The sequence below is a fragment of the Microcebus murinus genome, chromosome 11, assembly GCF_040939455.1.
Source record: "Microcebus murinus isolate Inina chromosome 11, M.murinus_Inina_mat1.0, whole genome shotgun sequence".
In the NCBI taxonomy this organism is placed as follows: domain Eukaryota; kingdom Metazoa; phylum Chordata; class Mammalia; order Primates; family Cheirogaleidae; genus Microcebus; species Microcebus murinus.
In genome coordinates, this window is record NC_134114.1 from 47,003,289 (window position 1) to 47,023,184 (window position 19,896).

The window sequence follows — 19,896 nt, forward strand, 5'->3', positions numbered from 1 at the left end:
CAAGGAATAAAATAAAAATTAACCACAGTTCCATGTCTTTGTTCTAAATCTTTATTTTTCAGGGATATTTTGGTATTTGGTAGGATCCAGTAATTAGTTTAAAAATTATATACATACACAAACTAAAACTGCAGTTCAATGTGGTTGGCAGGTCATTCACTCATTCCCTCATCCAGTTGCTCAACACAGAATAGTTACTAAACGTAAGGCATTGTGCTTCTTATGAGATATTGGGCTATGTGCTAAGAATTACAAACTCACTTAATTTTGGTCATGCTTTCCAGACTTCTTAAAAATTAGGAATTAAGAGTATTTTGGAGTTCATTTCAGCTTCACAGGTTTAGAATATTTTTATGAAAAATTAAAGTTGCTCTATATTTTATGAAGATGCATTTTTTCTTGCATTCATCTTTTGTTAATTTTCTTCTAGAATGTTATATTAGACAACATGGTATTTCACACTCAAGAATTGACTGTATCAGTAATCTATTCCAAATCTTCCTACAACATTGTACTATCTTTCTCCAACAGCATACAAATCTTCCAACTTTTACTCCCACACTTGGCAAGTTTACAGATTTTTTTTTCAAGTTAGTAGCAACAGGATAACTCTGTAAACCAATGCACCTAAATGGATGGATTTTTAAAACACATAGTTTCAAATTAAGAAAAATGCAGCAATTTAGTTTTAAAAAGTAGAAAATATGGATCAGCTAGAAATAACATAAACTAAGTCAACAAGTGAAATGACTATGTTTAGATTCTTTTTATATGATCAAGTCTCTTATAACTTCTTTTAAAGTAGTCTGTAAAACATTGCTAAGAAGTTGATTTCAAGCCCTGTCGGAAATAATTACATCCAGTTACATAAAACCACTATGCTTTCAAACCTAAAGGCTTATAGTTTATAACCAAAAACATAAAATTTCCACATGAACAGTCAGTGTGCACCTAATTGAAAATAAAATTCTAGTGGCTTAGTGTCCATATCCCCTGGAGTTAGGCAGATGTTCTGCAGAATTTAATCAGCCAAATTTAAGACTGCAGTAATTATATTTTATTCTTAAACACCTAAAGTTACTGGTATGCAAACTATATACCTGTTTTTTTGTTAAATGCAATCCTTCTTCCATGCTTAAAAACAAAAACTAATGGCTTCATATTACAAAAGTTAAGTACAAAGATGCCATCGCCAATACATATTTACTTTAAATCCTCTAGAAAAGCTTTATCTTGTTTAGAGATTTTTGTTTCTCTTTTGATTCTTTGGTATTAAAAAATCAAATATGATGGTTCTTAAGATGGAAATGCAACCCTTGTTTTTTGTCTGTGACTTAAAATTTGTCAGACACTATATTTAAGTTTGTGCCAATAGTTAAAAGTTAAAAGATCTATTTGCCCACCAAAGGTTCTCTTATGCAACAGGGAGGAAGAAGTATCCAACTTGAATCACTGCTCTGGTTATACATCAAGAAATGGATTTTAATGGCATTTTGAAACAGCATACACCACAGGAAAATCAGCAAGAAGTCCACCAAACAGCAATTGAGTCCTCGGTGAACTTCTGCATCTGCTGTTCTTACTGTCAGGGGTGGCGATGGTCCAAGTGAGGAACCTGTGCAGTCCCAGTCTGAGCAAAGACTCCAAAGGCCGCAGCTCCTCTTCATTTCTTACCTCCTTTCCAGTCCCTCTACTGCCCTTATAAACTGCCCAATGTTTTCATGTGCTTCCATCTTTCTTTTCTTTAAGAGATTTAAATAATTTTATAAACTCATTTATAACACAATATTTGGCAATATATTGTTTTGCTCAAGGCAGTTCACCATTTTAAAAGTAGTAGGGGGATACTCAATGCACAAAAATTACCTCTTGAATTTAAATTTAACATGTAAGGGTGATGTGTGTTAAACCAAGGATGGGGCTCAGAGTGCTTAAAGGCATGAGAACAACTTTCTAGGCCTTCTCAAATCTACTCACAGACCCATCATTTCAGTCCTAGACCATTCAGTTGATAAATGGTCAATATATAACCGCATGTGAGTGAGTCAATAAGGAAAAGAGGCATATAAATGTATCCTTGGGATTGATGGGCTAACCAACCTATAGATACCTTAACCTAGTGGCACAGCACGTCATAACTACCCAAGAAACAGTTTTCTGAAGAGAAAGTAGGAAGAAGTTAAAAAGCCAGAGCTTGTACTAAAAATGTGGCTGGTGGCTAAGGCACCAGCTTAGGTATTTGCATAACCACAGCATCCAAAGTAGCTAGCTACCAAGACAACATTATATAACCAAAGTATACAGAACATATGGCCAGCAATATTAATTTTATCTAAACCTTTAGTGTAGATAGCATCCAAAGAGTAACAAGTGCCAGGAAAAAAAAATGTCTCTCAGCTCTGCCTTTCACTGCTGGAATCTGGCTTTTGTGCCGGGTAATTATTGGCCAAATATAAGAATTTGCAGGGCAGAGCAAAGTCCATCTGCCTTGGATCTAACAGCTGGCACCCAGGGTACCAAATCAGCTCTACCCATATGGTTCCTTCTTCTGAATAGTCTCCTGCTAGTTTTTATCTTTCAAAGCCTTTCCTTCTCTGATTTTTCCTCTGTTCTCAGCAAAACTAGATGTTCTAAGAAAATATTAGATGATCAAAAGGAAAATGTGGCTCTAAATATATTGTATTTTTCTACAGCAACTATGTTTAGTGATGGTAAGACAGGATGGAGCATACATATACTGAGTTTGTTTGAAAAACAATATCTCTTAGAGTGAATTCTTATTATTCATCAGATAGCAATAATCTCTTCCATAAAAAGTGTCTAATTTAACTCACTGAGTTCCTACTATGCCTAAGGCATGGTTTTTCATTATTATAAGAGAGAAAGTGAGTAAGATAGTCTTGACCTCAATGAGATTACGTTAAAGTGGGGGTGGGGTGGGATAAGGCAAGTATCATTATAATTATATTCCATGATGGAAGATTAAAACAGTGCATTTTCAGATCTAATATTTTTAGTTTTACACTCAATTTTTACCTCCATTTTGTTATTTTGCTATTTGATTTCTCTTTCCAGATGCGCACTGAACTTAAAAACTAAAAGCAAAATGACTATGATATCATTCTTTCACTTTATCTTGTTCCTATGTTTTTCCTTACCACAACTTCTGCCACATTTAGTTACCTCTTTTTGAGTTCTAGGTGGTTTAGCTAAATGATCTAAGGCAAGTTTCATTCTCCTTTGTAAAAAGAGAAAATCAAATTAGGTCATTTCTAACATTTCTTCCAGATCCAAAGTTCTATGAAAGTTGTCTCTTCTTCTCTCTTTCCACATTCCACTCATTCAACATTTTCTCCACCACTTCTCTTTTCCTTCTGTATCTGCTTTTTCCCTCTACTCTACACAAATAAGAAGTCTAGAAAACAGAGATCTGTTACTTTACATTTGGTTTTGTAGTCTTGTTTCAGTGTCTTGAGTCCTTACCAGTGTGAGGTACACATCAAAGGAGTTAGACATGTCACGATGCAGAATAATAACTAGAAATAGGAATTTATGAAAGCCAAATTTCCTAATATAAAGAATTAAATCATATTATACTAGAAAGTAATTTACATGATCTTTAGTAGGACCTTGTTTTAGATATTTTGTTTAAAATTATAACGAGTTAACAATGTTAAGGGTATAAGGCCTTGAGTTTCTTCCACACAGTGTGATGTACTAATAGATAGGTTTTTGTTTTAAACATATGTAAAATCCCTTTCTCAGAACCAAAGAGTAAATATTTCAGATTTGAGTTAAAATAAGGATACAATCATAAACAAGTTGTATAGCTGTTAAACTAAAATCTTCATTTTCAAGTAAAAATATAAATAGTAGTACCATAAGGTCCTATAAAGTTGGAATGATGATACTTACCATCATAAAAGGCTTTATTTTTTTCCTAAAAGATTTTATGCATACTACCTTGTAAAGATGTATAATGTTTTGATTTTTAAAAATGCTATTTCGAACAGAATTTTTGTGATGCAAAACATGACTGGTGATACATAGATCATATACAATAGGAATGCACTCAAACTTTGGTTTCAGCCTTACCTAAATTTTTCAGTGAGTGAATATGTATCCAAACCCTGTTCATGTTATGGAAGAATATAATCACTAAAACAATAGAAATGATAAAAGAGGAAGAAAAACAGCATTGGGAGAATGTTTTGGGTTAGCATTTATTGCCTTTGGCTATAAATCTATAGCCAAGATGGGAAAATGCAACCCACAATATGAACAGGTGAACAGTAAAAATGTCAAGATTATCAAAATAATCCTTGCTACGTAAGACTTTTTACAAGAAGTTAGAAAGTTTAAATTATACTGAAAATATATAGGAGAAATAAAATTTAAAGTGGATTTTTACAGGGGAAGCTATGTGCTTAAGGAAAAAGACAAATGAAAGTTACTATTTGTATATTTATTATATACAAACAAATGAATAAACGCATTCGCTTGTGGAAGTGTGAACCAACCGTGAGCATCTCACTCTTTAATCTCAAGGAGCATGTTATATAAGAAGTAAGCCAAGTGAAGCGCAGCGTTTCAGGAGCTATGATGTTCACAGTTGCCCTGCTATGATGCCTAGTATAACTAAGTCCATATTTTAAAGGGCACTCTTCCCTCCCAACATTGAAAATAACCTTTAAGGAGGGAACTGTGGGAGAGTGAATAGGGGGATGTTAAGGTCAATGCAGAGATACGCCATTGTCTAGTCCTATAAATATTTTATTTTTCAAACACCAAAGTGAAAATTAGTGAATAATGATGAACAAAGCTGAATGAAAATCTTTATCTTTCTATACTTGTCACTTTTTGTAGGAGATTTGTATTATTAAAAATATCTCAGTGATCCGCTTTATATATAATTTTGGTATATAAAGGAATCAAATGTAAAAGGATCTTCATAGTTTCAAATGATAATAGTACATTGTACAACCCTACACAGAAAATATCTTGCACACGAGAATTTTCTTAAAAACTAATTATGTTTCTTTAAAGGGAAATAAACAGCATTGAGTAAGTGCTTTTAACTATTCAAACTAAAGTTTCCATCTGTAATCTTTCACTTAACCTCTGGAAGTAACTTTTGGATGGTAGCTCCTAAATCAAAAATAGGCAAATTTAGTTATAAGATTCAATCTCTATGTCTTTCACACCTTTATTTCATTCAATTCTAGTTTGAATCTCAAACACACACACACACAAACAAAAAACCCCAAAACAAAAAACAAATGTTGTTTTTCTCTGCTCCATTTTGGGACTCCTCTGCTTTGAGTTTCTGTGAAAGTTATAGTGTATGTGTCCTTTATAAGCTGCAATACAAGTGTTAGTCACCATTTTTGTTATAATTTCTATAAAATTTAAGTCTAAAACCCTTGTAATGAAGTACATTCTGTTAATTCACTAATAATGTGAACTGATCTTTTAGTGATATTAAATGTGTTAGATAGACATCTTAGAATTGGCAAAGAAATTAAAATAATATCTGTGAAAATGTAAAGCATTTGCTTGTTTGATCTGGCACTTTGAGAACTGTTCTTTTTTCATTAGTTATTAGTATGGGCCTAAAGATTGCATTATATTTTTTTCTAATGATTTCTTCTTTAAAACAATTAAAATTGCTATTTTAGAATGGACTTACTATACATTTAAAGTGCATATTATTTTTCTGTTCTATCATTCTTAAAGACAATAAAATATATGAACATATAATGTAGAACAATACAGAAACATCCAACTTTTTAAAAGAGGCCAAGGCTATCTGCATGGGCTTATTAAAATAATTTGAAAATTAAGTTATTAATAAATCGAACAGCATAGATTATTACATAAACTTGCTTGCTGCAAGAAGAAATTACTATCAGGGACTCTTTGAAATATATAGTTCCTTCTTTTCTGCCTTCCTTTTTTTTTGCTTTAATCACTCACCAATCTTATACTGAACTAACAGAGATTAAGGAATGAAACATATTCAGTAGTATATATAAAAAGCAATACAGATATGAAAGAGAAATTTACCTATTATTCAAAATCTTTAGTTCCTTAACTGGAAGTACAGAAGTCTCATTTTTAAATTCTGAACATCACCAGGACCCTGAATAATAAGCTTATATGCATTTTTTACTCTTACAAAATGAAATTCAACATCTATTGAAAGGAAGAGAGGTGACCATTTTATCAAACTTTAATGATACTCATTTTACCTTAAATCAAAGGTTCTCAAATTTTTTTGGTTCACAGTATCCTTAGTGTCACAATAGTTTTACAGCATCTGCTAGGCAGAAAAAAATGTCTAAGTTTTGCTTATTAAAGAGTTAGGTCCAAATAACTTAATTGTAATAATTTGTGTAGTGTTAGATCAATGTCATTATGTTTCCCTTGAAAATGTATAATATTCTGCAGTGCTGCTGTGAGTCCCTTGGGCATCGTGGTGCAGTTTGAAAAACATGACTCTAAAACAGGAAAATCCAAAATAGTAGTTGGAAACCATATAAAGCATCTTAAAAGTCTCAAAGAGTAGAAACCAGCTCCAATATGTATAAGAATCCACATGAGTCAGGTAAAAACAAAACGTAAAAAAAATATAAAGAATTTGTCCTAGCTCAAAAGAAGGAACACATAAAGTATCTTTTATGTTTATATGCTATTCACACACACACACACACACACACACACACAGACACACACTCACAAATTAGGCTGAAAATGACATCCAGGGAAGAAAAAGAATAATAAACAAAAAGTATCAAACATACTAAAGAAATTAAATAGACCATATAAATGTAAGAGAAAATATAATGATAGAATTTTAAATAGTAACAATTGATCAGAAACATTCCTGTATAACCACATAGTATATGTAAAACAAAATCTGTGCTCTCTGATCTTCAACCAAAATCAAAATTGTCTCTAACAATAAACCTGTCTCCTTCCTTCTCCTCCTCAATCTAAGTGTGGCTTCAACTTATCTTTTATCCTCTGAGCTGCAAAGCAATGTTTAGCACAGAGATGCCTCTTTATTAGCAGAAAAGCTTGACCAAATTGAGTTCTTTGGTATGCAATTTTTGTTATTTCTACATAAAAGGGAAGAAAGAAAACCCTAGAAAAAACAATTTGGAGATGTTAGTAATGCTTCCAGAGGTATTTACAACTAAATGTTAATTTTTTGAAGACTGAAACTTTTTTTTAATTTCGGCATATTATGGGGGTACAAATTTTAAGGTTTCAATAAATGCCCTATCCTCCCCTCCCCCCACAAGTCTGAGTTTCTAGCATGACCATCCCCCAGATGGTGCACATCTCACTCATTATGTATGTATATACCTCCCTCCCTCCCCCCTCCCACCTGCCCAATACCCTATTACTGTAGCACCTATGTGTCCACTTAGGTGCTGCTCAGTTAATACCAGTTTGCTGGTGAGTATATGTGGTGCTTGTTTTTCCACTGAAGACTGAAACTTTTAATTAGTCTCAAAGGCAGTACTTCTTAACCTTGGTTATACCTTAGAATTACCTAGGGATCTTTTCAAAACCTGATGCCCAGGCCACACCCCTAACCAATTAAATAAAACTCAAGTATCATAATTGTTTAACATTCTTCTAGGGATTCCAATGTATCCCCATAGTTAAAAACCATTGATCTAAGGAAAGCATTTAATAAAATGAAATTTCAAGCTTGCAAAAGAGATATTTATAAGTGGGAATATATCATGTTTCTCTACTGAGATTGTCAACTGGTGCTTTGTTCAAGGTAAAAGACCATTTTTACTGTGAGAGAAAATGCTACATTAAAAAGATCACTAGAAACTCAATTGCTAGGTCTTGATTTCAGCAAGTTACTTTACTTGAATTCTATATATAAAATGGGAATAATAATAGCAATGCCTATTTCATGAAGTTGAGGATGATCAAATGAAATAGGGTACCAGAAAATGTTTTTTATAAACTGTACAATTTTATTTATTAAATCATAGCTGAGTAGTAGAACCACCTGTCATTAAAAAGACTAGTAATAATGTGGGTTATAACTATAATATGGATTATTACCTAAAAGACTTTGTTTAAATAGGCCTCTAATTTAGGAAATCTAAGTGTCTAGTCCAGAGTTTCTCCAAGTATGGTTCTTGAACTAGTAGCACCAGCATTACTTGGAAACTTGTTAGAAATGTGCCTTCTTGGAGCCTAACCTAGACCCGCCGAATCAGAAACTAGAGGCAGAATCTAGCAATGTGTGTTTTAAAAAGCGTTCCAGATAATTCTAATGCATGCTTATATTTGAGAACTACACATCTAGAGAAACATCAGTAAAAAGAGAATATACATGACTAAAATCAAAGGATAAATACACAATTATTTGTTATTTGAAACTTTAAAAGTCATCATGCAAAGGTACACTGGCATAAATTACTACGAAAAAAATAAGCTTTGTATTTTAAAAAACAATACAACTTTCACTACCCAGCTAAGCTTTATTAATACATTATTAGAATCACTAGTCCAATGGTAGTATATAAATGTGGGAGTCAGATAAGTTACAGAGTACACAATATGTTGGGCGATGAATAAAGAAACCCACTCTAGGAGCAGTAACAATGGTTCTGAAAATAGTCAAGTTTTTGAACTTGAGTTTCTCTCTGAGGAAGAGTCACAGCTCTATCTTAAAAATCACATTTATCCTGAAGACACACCCCATAGTATCTCAATGTTTCTAATCAGGCTAAGGAAGTGTTTCATCACTGACTCAGAGAAAAGATCGTTACTTGGACTGAATCACCAATGTTTCCTGCCGTATTAAATTTGTCATTGGGTCTGCTAAGCAACAGAAAAACAGTCCCAAAATTCTTATCTTAAAAGATCTTACAAGGGAAAGCTAACATTATTGCTCCCAAACTCAATCAAAGAACCTGTGGCCTTCTGATTTCAAGATTGTTCTTTTATTAAGTACCAAAGGAGGCAAGAAAAGCTTCATCTGTCTCTGCTACACCCTTTTTAATGAAAGGATTTGTTCTGTAAAATTTGGATTCAGTCAAAAGGCGGCACTCAAGGATCCAGAAGGCCACATGTGGCCCCAAGGCCCAGGTTCTCTGCCCCAGTACATTAATAAAACATGCAGAACAGTTAACAGGTGAGGATATTGCAGAAACTTGTGAGACTGCCACTGAAAGTTCTTTGAGATCTTTCTTGTTTTCTCTTTTTCCACTGAAAAGAATTTTGACTGTCTCAAGACACCCAACACTTCCCTGAAGAGATGAAAATGGAGTATCCCAATTAAGAAATGAATTAAGTATTCATCCTTACTTTCCAAGTGAAAACTAGCAAGAAATGACTTTTTCCTGAAAGGTTTCTTAACTGCAGATGAAGTTCCATTTACTGTTATGGAGAAGATTACTCTGGCTCTCTCTTTGATGAAGGTTCTGAGCCCTAAGGGACTATACTTTCCTCAATGATAAGCTTCCTGCATTTAAAGAACCTGGGGTTAAACGTGTAGATAAAACAACTTTAATAATTCAACTGTACTCTGTATTCCAAAAAATATTTTCCACCTATTCAAAGTAAAGAAAACAAAAGAGAGGAACTTGGTTTTACTTACCCATACTAATTAAAATTATACCACCTGTCCTTCACAATAGATTTGCTCTACCCTATAGCAGTTATAAACTCTGATTTCCCACACTGAAAAGAACAAGCACCAATATATAATTGCCAAAATTCCTTTCACACCTTCACTTGCCTATAAACACTTATTGAGCACCTAGTATGTTCCAGATATTGATCTATGTGCAAATGAGTCTAAAAAATGCAGACTTCAGTGATGAGGACATAGATTCTATGTGTCTAGAGTGCTAGGTTTCAGTTTATTTGTGAGCCAAGAACAGTGGTACTGTTGAGCAAGCAACAGAATCACTTGAAATGCTTGTTAAAACCGAGATTGCTAGGCCCCTCTTGGATAGTTTCTATTCAGTATGTCTGAAATGGGGCCCCTACATTCGCATTTCTAACAAGTTCCTATGTGATGTTGGTGCCACTGGTCCAGGGACTATGTTTTGAGAACTACTTACCAGGAAAAATGGTAGCTCTTTACACCATGCCTGCCAACTTTCAAGCACTGTATACCCCTATTCCAAAGAAGGTAATGGCCTCACCAATGCTCATAATCACTTACAACCAAGCAGAATTCAAGTTCCCAGAACCACTTCAAACAACTAAGGTCAGTAGCTCCAGAATTAAAGGAAGAAGTATAAATAACAAGAAAGAGAAAACTGTCCTTCCAAGGGTTTTTCTCCCTCCCTGTCTTTCTTTGTGTTTTCCTCTATCACAAGAAATCAATTCTATTTGTCAATGTAAATATTATGGAAAAGAATAACACTCATCTAGATTTTTCACTTTTTTACTTTAATAAAATTATAGTTTTTCTTGTAAATCCAGTTATGATCTTTTCTTTTTTTTGTTAGACTATTTCCTTTCTGAACAAATAGAATCATAGGGTTGAAGGAACATTGAAAATTCACTTAATCCCTCCTTGGCCTCAGACAAGACTGCGTCTAACCCATCCCCAAATATAGCAATTTCAGCACAAAGAAGAACAGGCACTAAGAACTTCCCATTCAACATTCTGTCACATACTTGAAGATACTAATATGCTTCCCTGTAGCCTTCTTTTTCTCTAAGCAAATGAACCTCAATTTTAGACTTTCCTCATTAGATTTCCTAAATTTTAAATTATTTTGACTCTTCTTAAGAAGTTTTTCTCATCTTACCTCAAAGCCTGACTTATACATATTATGTTCTAATGAAGACTTTTTGTTTGTATATGGAAAAGGGAAAGTCAATTTATTGATCGAACAAAAAGAATTTAATCGGAACAAAGAAAGATATTATGTATAAATGCCACCAAAATATAATGTAATGGCATTCACTTGATCAATTAGTTGCAAATATCTTTTATTTATTAAAAGACATGGTAATATCCTATGGTTTTTTAAGACTTTACATTATAAATCACCAGCCATCACACATAAAATGGATGGTAACTAGAGATCTTTTAAGATGTCACAAATTATACAGAACTGTTTCATGATACTTTACACAGAAAAGAACTTTAATATATGATTAATCATTTGGGTTTTTTGTTTTTTCATATTATATCATCTTTACTATTAAAATTGGAGTTGTAGTTAATCAATGATTTAATTTTGTATGAGACCAAAAATACTGAATTGATTGTACGATAATCATTTCTCCGAAAGTAATTTCTCTGATTCAATCCTTGAGAATTGGAATTGTTTAGAAATTCAGTGACTACAATGGATTCTATGGGAAATCATATGGTTTCTGCACAGTTTAGAAAGGGAATGTAGGTAATACATTGGATGACTCACTTTATTCTGATTTTGCCCATTCTAAATATCATTAATCAAAATTTAATCTTTGCTTTTGGAATGGTGGGGTGCTTTATTCCAGCCCTAGGCCTGAGAGATAGGTTTGTTTCCTTGCCTATTGGGATCAAGGTATACGGTGGAGGCGATGCATTTAGTCTCCAGAGAGAAGGAAGATGCTGCTTGCACAGCACTTCTACTCACCAGTCCATGCAGCAGCAAGGGTGTTGGCTTTGAAGGAAGCCAACTGTCCTGCTCTCCCAGCCAGAGGTAAAGAATTGCATTGGTGGCCACTAGAGGGAGGAGGATTAGGAATAGAGTAAATTGTAGGGAAAAGGCACCCATGAAAAACGCACATGGGACAACCAACACATCACCAACCACCGCCTAGCAGCTACCTCTCTTAGGGAGTATAATGGGGTCAGTGTACATCATCACCCAGAGACCCAGATACCAGTCATTATTGTAGCATCCCAGTATATAGCCCCTTAACTTTGATGGCTGGAGACAGAGTTTGAATAGGATTGTGGCAAACACACAAGCACACAAACACAAACTCACAAGCACACAGACATACATTCTCATCCCCCATTACAAGACGTTGCATCTGTGATGTCTGATTCTTGCTCATTTTCTTATTTAAAACTCTTGATGTTCTTTACCAAGAATGTGTTCACGAAAAGCAAATAGCCCACCTTCAAGACAGTCTTGGGAGAAGCACCAGCAGAGAAACTCATTGTGCCAAGATGTATTTTACCAACAAATCTGCACAAATTACATGAGGTTGAAAACAAACGGAATATAATATAATTAAAGCAAAGTTTCTTTTGCTAAATTACAGCTTGAAGCAACCTGAAAGAAATGTTTCCAATTAGCTTCTTTAACAAACACAAAGCATAGCTCAGAATATGTTTTGCTCTCCATCGTGACCTCTGGGTGGGCTGCCTAGTGGGTGTCTTACCTCCAGCGCAAGTAGCTGAGCATTCTGACCAAGGCTGGTGATTCCATGTAAAGCCAACTTCATTATCTCCACTGCCTGTCCGAGTGATGGGAACGTTGAACTTATACCTAATTCCCAAATTCTGTTCTTGAAGCAGAACCTGCCATTGAAAACAACTGGTGAAGATAATTAAAATACAATGAGCCTTCCTTCAGATATTTATTATTTGTTTTGAAGAAAAAATGTCATAAAGCAAGACTTATAGGAAATTTAAGATAAGACACATGCATTTACATCAAATTTTCTCCTTCCATTTTCATGGGTAGTTTGGAATCATTTCTCTCATCTGTCTTGTTTGGTTATAAAAGTATTATTCAAGCAAGCATTGAAAAAATCAAATAGTCATATGGGAAGAGCACTATGGCCTTAAATCTGCACAGATTTTACATCCTTGGGCAAATCATTTTACTTTTATTTACCTAAATTTCACTACTTGTAAAACAGAGATTAAAAAAAAAAAAAACCTGCCCCTTCCTACCTCACAAGAGGGAATTACAGAGTAGAAATGAAATGGCAAAGACACATTTACCATGACAATGAGATTTTCTGATGTAGGACCTAGAGCTTCCAAGGATTCTGGTTCATCAGTTGGTCTTTTATAGTGAAAAGCTGTACCGGCAACATCAAACTTCCTAGGCCAGTCAATAGTCCAGGCACCATTAATATAGTAATCATCTCCTTCAGATTTTAAAGCTAGAAAAAAATCACAATCCACCTAAAAACGTGAAACTTCATTTACCAAATTGTCGTTGATTAAAGTGTACAATGAATACTTATTTTCATATAAGAGATATGATTCTTGACCATTTTCTTAAGTACAAATTAAAATGGTAATTTTTATGTGATTGTTAAGAAGGTATTACTTAAGTATTTATGTCATTGATAGCAAGGAAAGAAAGGTTTACCTGGAGGAATGAACATGTGGAACTAGCAAGGAAAATTATGACAAAATGAATAACTGGGATGGGAGTGAGGGTAGGGATAAGACTTTCCTTTCCAAATATTAGAACAGTAATTAAACAAATATGGGGTGTGAAGAATTTGTCATACTGGCACATAGACAGGTGGAACAATCAAACCAGAAAGTTAAGAAATAGGCCCAAGTATGGGAATTTAGTGTAAGATAAAGGAAGAATCTTATATTAGTAAAGGAAAGATAACAAGAAATAGGGCTAAGACTAGCCTTTGGCAAAAAAAAAAAAAAGAGTTTCTGAATTTATATCTCATTCTTTATATAAGAATAAATGCCATAATTCCACTTCTAGGTATATATGCAAAAGAATTGAAAACAGGTACTCAAACAAATACTTGCACACACAAGTTAATAGTAGCACTATTTCCAATTGCCAAAAATAGAAACAGCCCAAGTGTTCATCAATGGATGAATAGATGAACAAATTGTGGCATATACAATACTATGGAATATTATTCAGCCATAAAGGAATGAAGTATTGACACATACTATGATAAACCTAAAAAAACTTTAAGCTAAGTAGAAGAGGCCATACAGAAAAGGTCATATTGTGTATGCTTCCATTTATATGAAATATCCTAAATAGGTAAAAATCCACAGAGACAGAAAACAGATTGGTGATTGCCAGAGGCTGGGAGATGGGAAGAATGGAGTGACTGTTAAATGGATATGGATTTCCTTTGGGATGATGGAAATGTTTTGGAATGTACTAAATGCCACTGAATTGTTCACTTTAAATGATTAATTTTGTGTAATGTGAATTTCACTTCAATAAACACAGAGTTAAAAAAAGAGAAAAAAATAATGCCAGGTGAGAAAACATTTCAAATGTAAAAATAGTTAAATTACAAAAGTTAAACATGTACTTATCATATGACTCATCCTTTTCATTCTTACACATTTATCCAAGAGAAATGAAAATATATGTTCACACAAAGCATGTTTATGAATGGTCAAAGAAGCTTTATTTATAGCAGTTAGAGTCTAGAAATGACCCAAATATCCATCAACAAATGAATGGATAAACAAATTATGGTATATCTACACAATAAAATACTATTTGACAATAGAAAGGAATGAACTTTGGACTCAACAATATAGATGAATATAAAAACATGCTGAGTGAAAAAGCAAGTTGTAAGTATACGTACTATATGAGCTCATTTATGTGAACTTCCAGAATAAGTAAAAGTAATATATATAATGTCAACAAAAAGATCAATGTTTGTCTTAGACAAAGGCTGCGGCTGAGGGAATTTGACTGCAAAGGGGAATGAGACCTAGTTTTGGAATTATAGAAATGTTTCATACCTTGCTTATGGTATTTAGATGGATATAATTTAAAAATTATAAAATTTTTATAAGAAAATTGATTTAAAAAATAAAATAATCAATGCAGTGAACAGTAAGCTATAAACTACTAATTATTCTGTTTAGCATTTTACATGTGGTCCTATAAAAACTTGGAAATTCCTTCATTTTAGTATGAAATTGATCTACTTCAAAGCAACATGTCTTTTCCTTCATGAGACTGTGGCTGCTTTTCCTCATTAATTTTTAAAATTTGCCAAAATAACCTACCAATATAGTTCTTTGACATAGCCACTTCTCTGACTTCAATGTGAACAGAGCCTCTTGGTATCTGCACCACTTCCATGTAGCCTAGAACATAGAGGATAGCCAGTATTAAGCAACCTTAGTCAGAAAATGAATGTTTAGTAACCATTTGGTAATAATAGTTTCCTCATTATTCCATCTTTTCTTTGATTTTGTATTTTATAAATTATGAAAGATGTGCAAATTATACTTTGAGTTCATAAATACATTTTAGAGAAACAGTAATAGTCTTTTTCTCTAAAATTATTTCAAGATGTACTTAAAGCCTCAACATGTATAATACTAGTTCATTTTTTTTTCCCCAACACATGTCCCTCATATCAATGCTCTTTGGGATTTCACACTTTAAAGAAACATGACTAAATGAAGTCAAATAGAGAATAACATTTTCTTAAAATACCTTAGAAGAAACTGCATTTAATACTTAAAGGACTGAAAGCAATTTGGGAAAAACATATTATCTGCCTAAATAAAGAAATATAAAATTAGAGGGGAGGGGAAACCAAGTATTTGGCTATTCCGAGTATACCAGAGGTGTGAGGAAGAGTTCTCTCTACACACTCACCTCCTCTGGGCAATGAATCATTGAAGAACCCTTCAATGGCATCACATGTACTTCCATCCCCTCCACAGACTCGACATCTGTCTTCCCTAGCATCAGATCCCAAAATATTATCACAACCTACATGCTGAAAACAGAGAAGAATATTCAGTGTGTCAATAAAAGAAATTCTTGGAATAACTAATCAAATGCATATATAACTTATTTATCTACTTGTTTTCCCAGTAAAGGAAATCAAAATAAGAAATACTTTCTTCTTTCTATTTTATCTTCACTCTCCAATAAGTCCCAGCTAACATTTTTCAACATGTAAATTTAAAGAAAAAAAATTATGATTCCCCAGGAATGTATGACTATATTTCTAACCTAGACCTCTTCTTCATTTATTGATATGATGCTCTAATTCTTAAAATATTTTAATTGGTTAACAATAGGTTTTTACTTATACCTGCAATTAAGAAATTTAATAACTAAGAAAAATGGCATCCTGGATGGTTCTATACAGTAATAGCAATGTCATAATGCTCCTGACTAAGTATTACGGCTTGCCCTTTTTAAACCACTGGCTTTTTCTAAATATCTAATTGTTAGTGTCAAAGATTATTTGTGAAATTCATACTTGGGTAAATCTTTCAAAATGAAGACCTATTTCCGCTAGCTGAATAAAATTGTCATAAACAAAAAGAAAATGTAAGCATGCAATTTAAGAAGCTAAATTTCCACCTGTTAATTTTGCATTTAATCATAAAAATGTGGATTTTCTATATAAATTTAATACGTATTTTGGCATGTAAGTATGCACATTTGACCTATAGCCATTGATAGTACACATGTAATCTCCAAATAAAGACTATACCTGGATCTTTGTTATCTGAAAAAACTTAAATACTGTCACAAAAATAACTTTTTTTCCCCAAGAAAGTAAAGTAACCCCCTGCAAACATGCACATACAAACTGGATCATCAGATACACATGGAGATAAGCAGCCAGAAGAATTGAAACTTTTCAAAGAAATTATGAGACTAAGTAAAATAGTACTTTTTATCTCTTCTTTCTCACTTTGTAGCACTTAATTTTGTGCTTTTCTTTAAAGAGTGGGTTTTGTAGCTTTTCTTATTATGACAAGATTCATATACAGATCTAGGAAAATAGCATGGATTTGTTCCTACAATTCCCAACTGGTTTGATTAATTCCTAATGTAAATTGTTTTAATAAGATAAAGACTACCACTATAATGAAAACCATTGTAAATGCTTCAAAGAAAGATAAAGTAGGAGGAGCATAGCTATTTCATACTTTGAGGAAGAATTATGCTATAAAATATATTAAATAATCTTCCAATGAGAACATATGGTAGCCATACAAATAAGAGCTCAATCCTTATTCCCTCTTTTGCTATCATCTTGTTTGTAAACAGAACAGAAGAAAAATGGAAATTAAAGTTCAAAATATTTTCATACCTCTTGCAATCACTATAAACATAACTAGAATACCACAATAAATCACATTCGCATGGCACTTGAATATGAATGGGTCATTCCACCTTTACCTATATTGTCATCCTTAGTGAAAATTGAAATTCTCTAAAATGTGGCTCTCTTTTTAAAAAACTGAACATATTAACAGTATTAATTAGTACTATCTGAGACAAAAACAAAAGTATCATAAACCCCAACAAAAAGGAGTAAAATTTGAGCAACCTTGCATTCTCCATTGATACAGATGTCCAGTGAATCGGCATTGCACTGGGTCCCATCTATCACTGCAGGGGCACGTTCAGTGTAGAAATTGTAACCTTCAGCCAGGCAGTTTAATGCACAAGGTTTTACCCCACCTGGATAAATAGAGTAGAAGAGAAATAATTGTAATGATTCTAATGAACAGTGATTGTATTATCCACAGCAAATTTATAATTCATATAGACATCATTTCCCGACTCTATACCTTAATGTGTAAGCTTCTTTCCTCCCTTTCTAAAATTTCACACTTATTTTCACTGCTTGTGCAACTTAAGGGAGGAACTGTTCAGTGGCTTTAAGGTTTAAAATTTTCATATATTTCCATTATGTATTTACAATGTATTTTAGGGCAAAAATGATCACAGTGGAGAGGTAACTGAATGTTTAAGAAAAATGAATGAAAGAAATACAAATTTAAAAAACAGACCAAGGAAATCAAGTTTAAGGACTCTTGAAATAATAACCTTGATTAGCGAACAGGGATTTCTGCTACATCTGTTACTGAAGCTAATATAAAAATTCTGCTACAAAATCAAGCAAGGACATAGTAATTGTAAAATAAACCTAAATTTGTACCTGCTTTAAACATATAAAAAATTCCATGAGCTTGGCTTTAGCATGGAGACAAATTCTTATGAGATTAGCAAATCAAAAATGAAATGAATTATAGCATTACATTTGAATAATTCTTATGAGATTAATAAATCAAAGAGAAATATTAAATATAATATTACATTTGAATAATTAAAACAATATGTAATTTTATTTGGGGATATACACAAATAATAACTTGGGCATTTTCATTTTGTGATTGAAATTTCTATTTTTTAAGGTTGAAGTGAAAAATAAGCATAAATAATAGCAATGTTTAAAAATAGTACATATCATAACTTTATAGTATATTTAAAAATTTACAATAAACGTGGATTTATTGTACTTAACACAGCACATGAGAAAGATACTATTTATAAACATGTAATGATTGATTGAAATTACGACTTAAAATACATTCTTTTGAAACTTTATTTCATGAACTTTAAAACACTTTTACCTTGTCTAATTAAACTGATAAAATTTCTCTTTTAAATAAAGAAGACTGCTTCTAATAAAGAAAGTAAAGCAGATGAAATGACATGCCTAGGTCTCAGTGAAGTTCTTAGAAATCAGGTTTCTGCAGGTTGAAGGTATGTAAAAGAGGAAAACAGACTGAGTGGTAGAGTCAATGATAAATTAGAGAAAGCACATTCTACTAAAGGAGATCACTGTTACAGTTGAATGTTGTCATGCAAGACGATGGCCCATTATTGTTATTCATTCTGCTTTTTCAAGAGAAGATAAAAATTTAAATTTTTTCAATGTAAATTCTTCCAATTTTTAAGTGTTGACAACTGATTCAAACTTTTCAAAAATACTGTGGAGGCTAAAATACATATGTAGTTAAAAACTGGTCCCTTAACTACCGATCTATAACCTCTGGCCTGAGTCCATGTTTTTTTCCATTTTCAATGTTTATAGGCTATAGAGCTTCTCTATAACTAAGAATGTTATTTTTAAACTTAGGTTAATGATAAATTTTGCTATATTGAGCACAGAAATAACAAGTAATAAAATAATTTGTCTCTGAAGTGATAATCAAACTATTTTTATGAGAGTCTCATGAATAAAATTACTAAGAATTTCTATGAATCTTATTGGGATTTTTTTCATTACTACCCCATACAGTTTCATTCAGACTTTTTATTGTAATGCTTCAAAATTTAATACAGCATTTTATGTATCAGGCTTTAAAAAGAGAACCTAATTCTTCTGTTTATTCAATTTTAACATAAATCAGATAAGGTAATCTTTGATAGGTAGAACATATAAATACTCTGGTTGAATTCCTTAGCCCAATACACTACATGATAAAAATGGAAATAAATTTCTTCTTTGTTTACTGCTGAAGATGTGTTCAGCTTATCCTGCTACAATGAGCTTTCATAAGAAGTATCACTTAAGGGACATCAGCAAGGTGGCAGAAAAGGAGCTTTCTACTGATATCTCCCTGCAGAAGCACTGATTTTGACAACTACCCACAGACAAGAGGAGTACCTTTGTGGGAGTCCAGGAGTCCAGCAGAGAAGTTCCAGCACACCATTGGAGAAAAAAATCCAAGAACAGACACATTGAAGAGGTTAAAGAAGTACAGTTTAACTTTACCTGCATCACATCTCCCTCAAGGCAGCACAGTTCAGCAAAAAGAGACACCTCCTCAATCCATGATTTCTCCCACAGGGGAAAGTGAGAGCACAGAGAGTGAGCACTGGGCTCCCCTAGCTGTGTGGACAATGCCCAAGAGGCCTATTTCTTTCTTGCCTAATCCCAAATACTGATTGGGATACCTAAGTGCTTGGAAGAGGCTGGGAGCAGAGAAGACAGGCCACAGGCCCAACTAAGTGCTCTGTAAATTCCATTGGGAGGCCCACCCATGAGCCACGTGAGATATTTTGCTTATTGGCACCCCCCTAAAACTAGCTCATGGGCACCACAAAAACTCTGTGTGCCTCATAACCCTCCTACCCAACTCCCTAGGTTAGCAGC

General features: G+C 33.2%; 1 protein-coding gene across 1 annotated transcript in view; it reads right to left on the reverse strand.

Annotated features, from left to right (window-relative positions):
• Positions 1-19,896, reverse strand: part of ADAMTS6 (ADAM metallopeptidase with thrombospondin type 1 motif 6) — a 292,439-nt gene that overhangs the window by 35,853 nt on the left and 236,690 nt on the right. The window contains exons 16-20 of the mRNA XM_012784073.3: positions 17,278-17,411; positions 15,579-15,702; positions 14,978-15,058; positions 12,953-13,116; positions 12,385-12,523 (exon numbers count right to left, since the gene is read on the reverse strand). Coding sequence (XP_012639527.2) covers positions 12,385-12,523; positions 12,953-13,116; positions 14,978-15,058; positions 15,579-15,702; positions 17,278-17,411 — 642 coding nt within the window. The remainder of the gene's footprint in view (positions 1-12,384; positions 12,524-12,952; positions 13,117-14,977; positions 15,059-15,578; positions 15,703-17,277; positions 17,412-19,896) is intronic.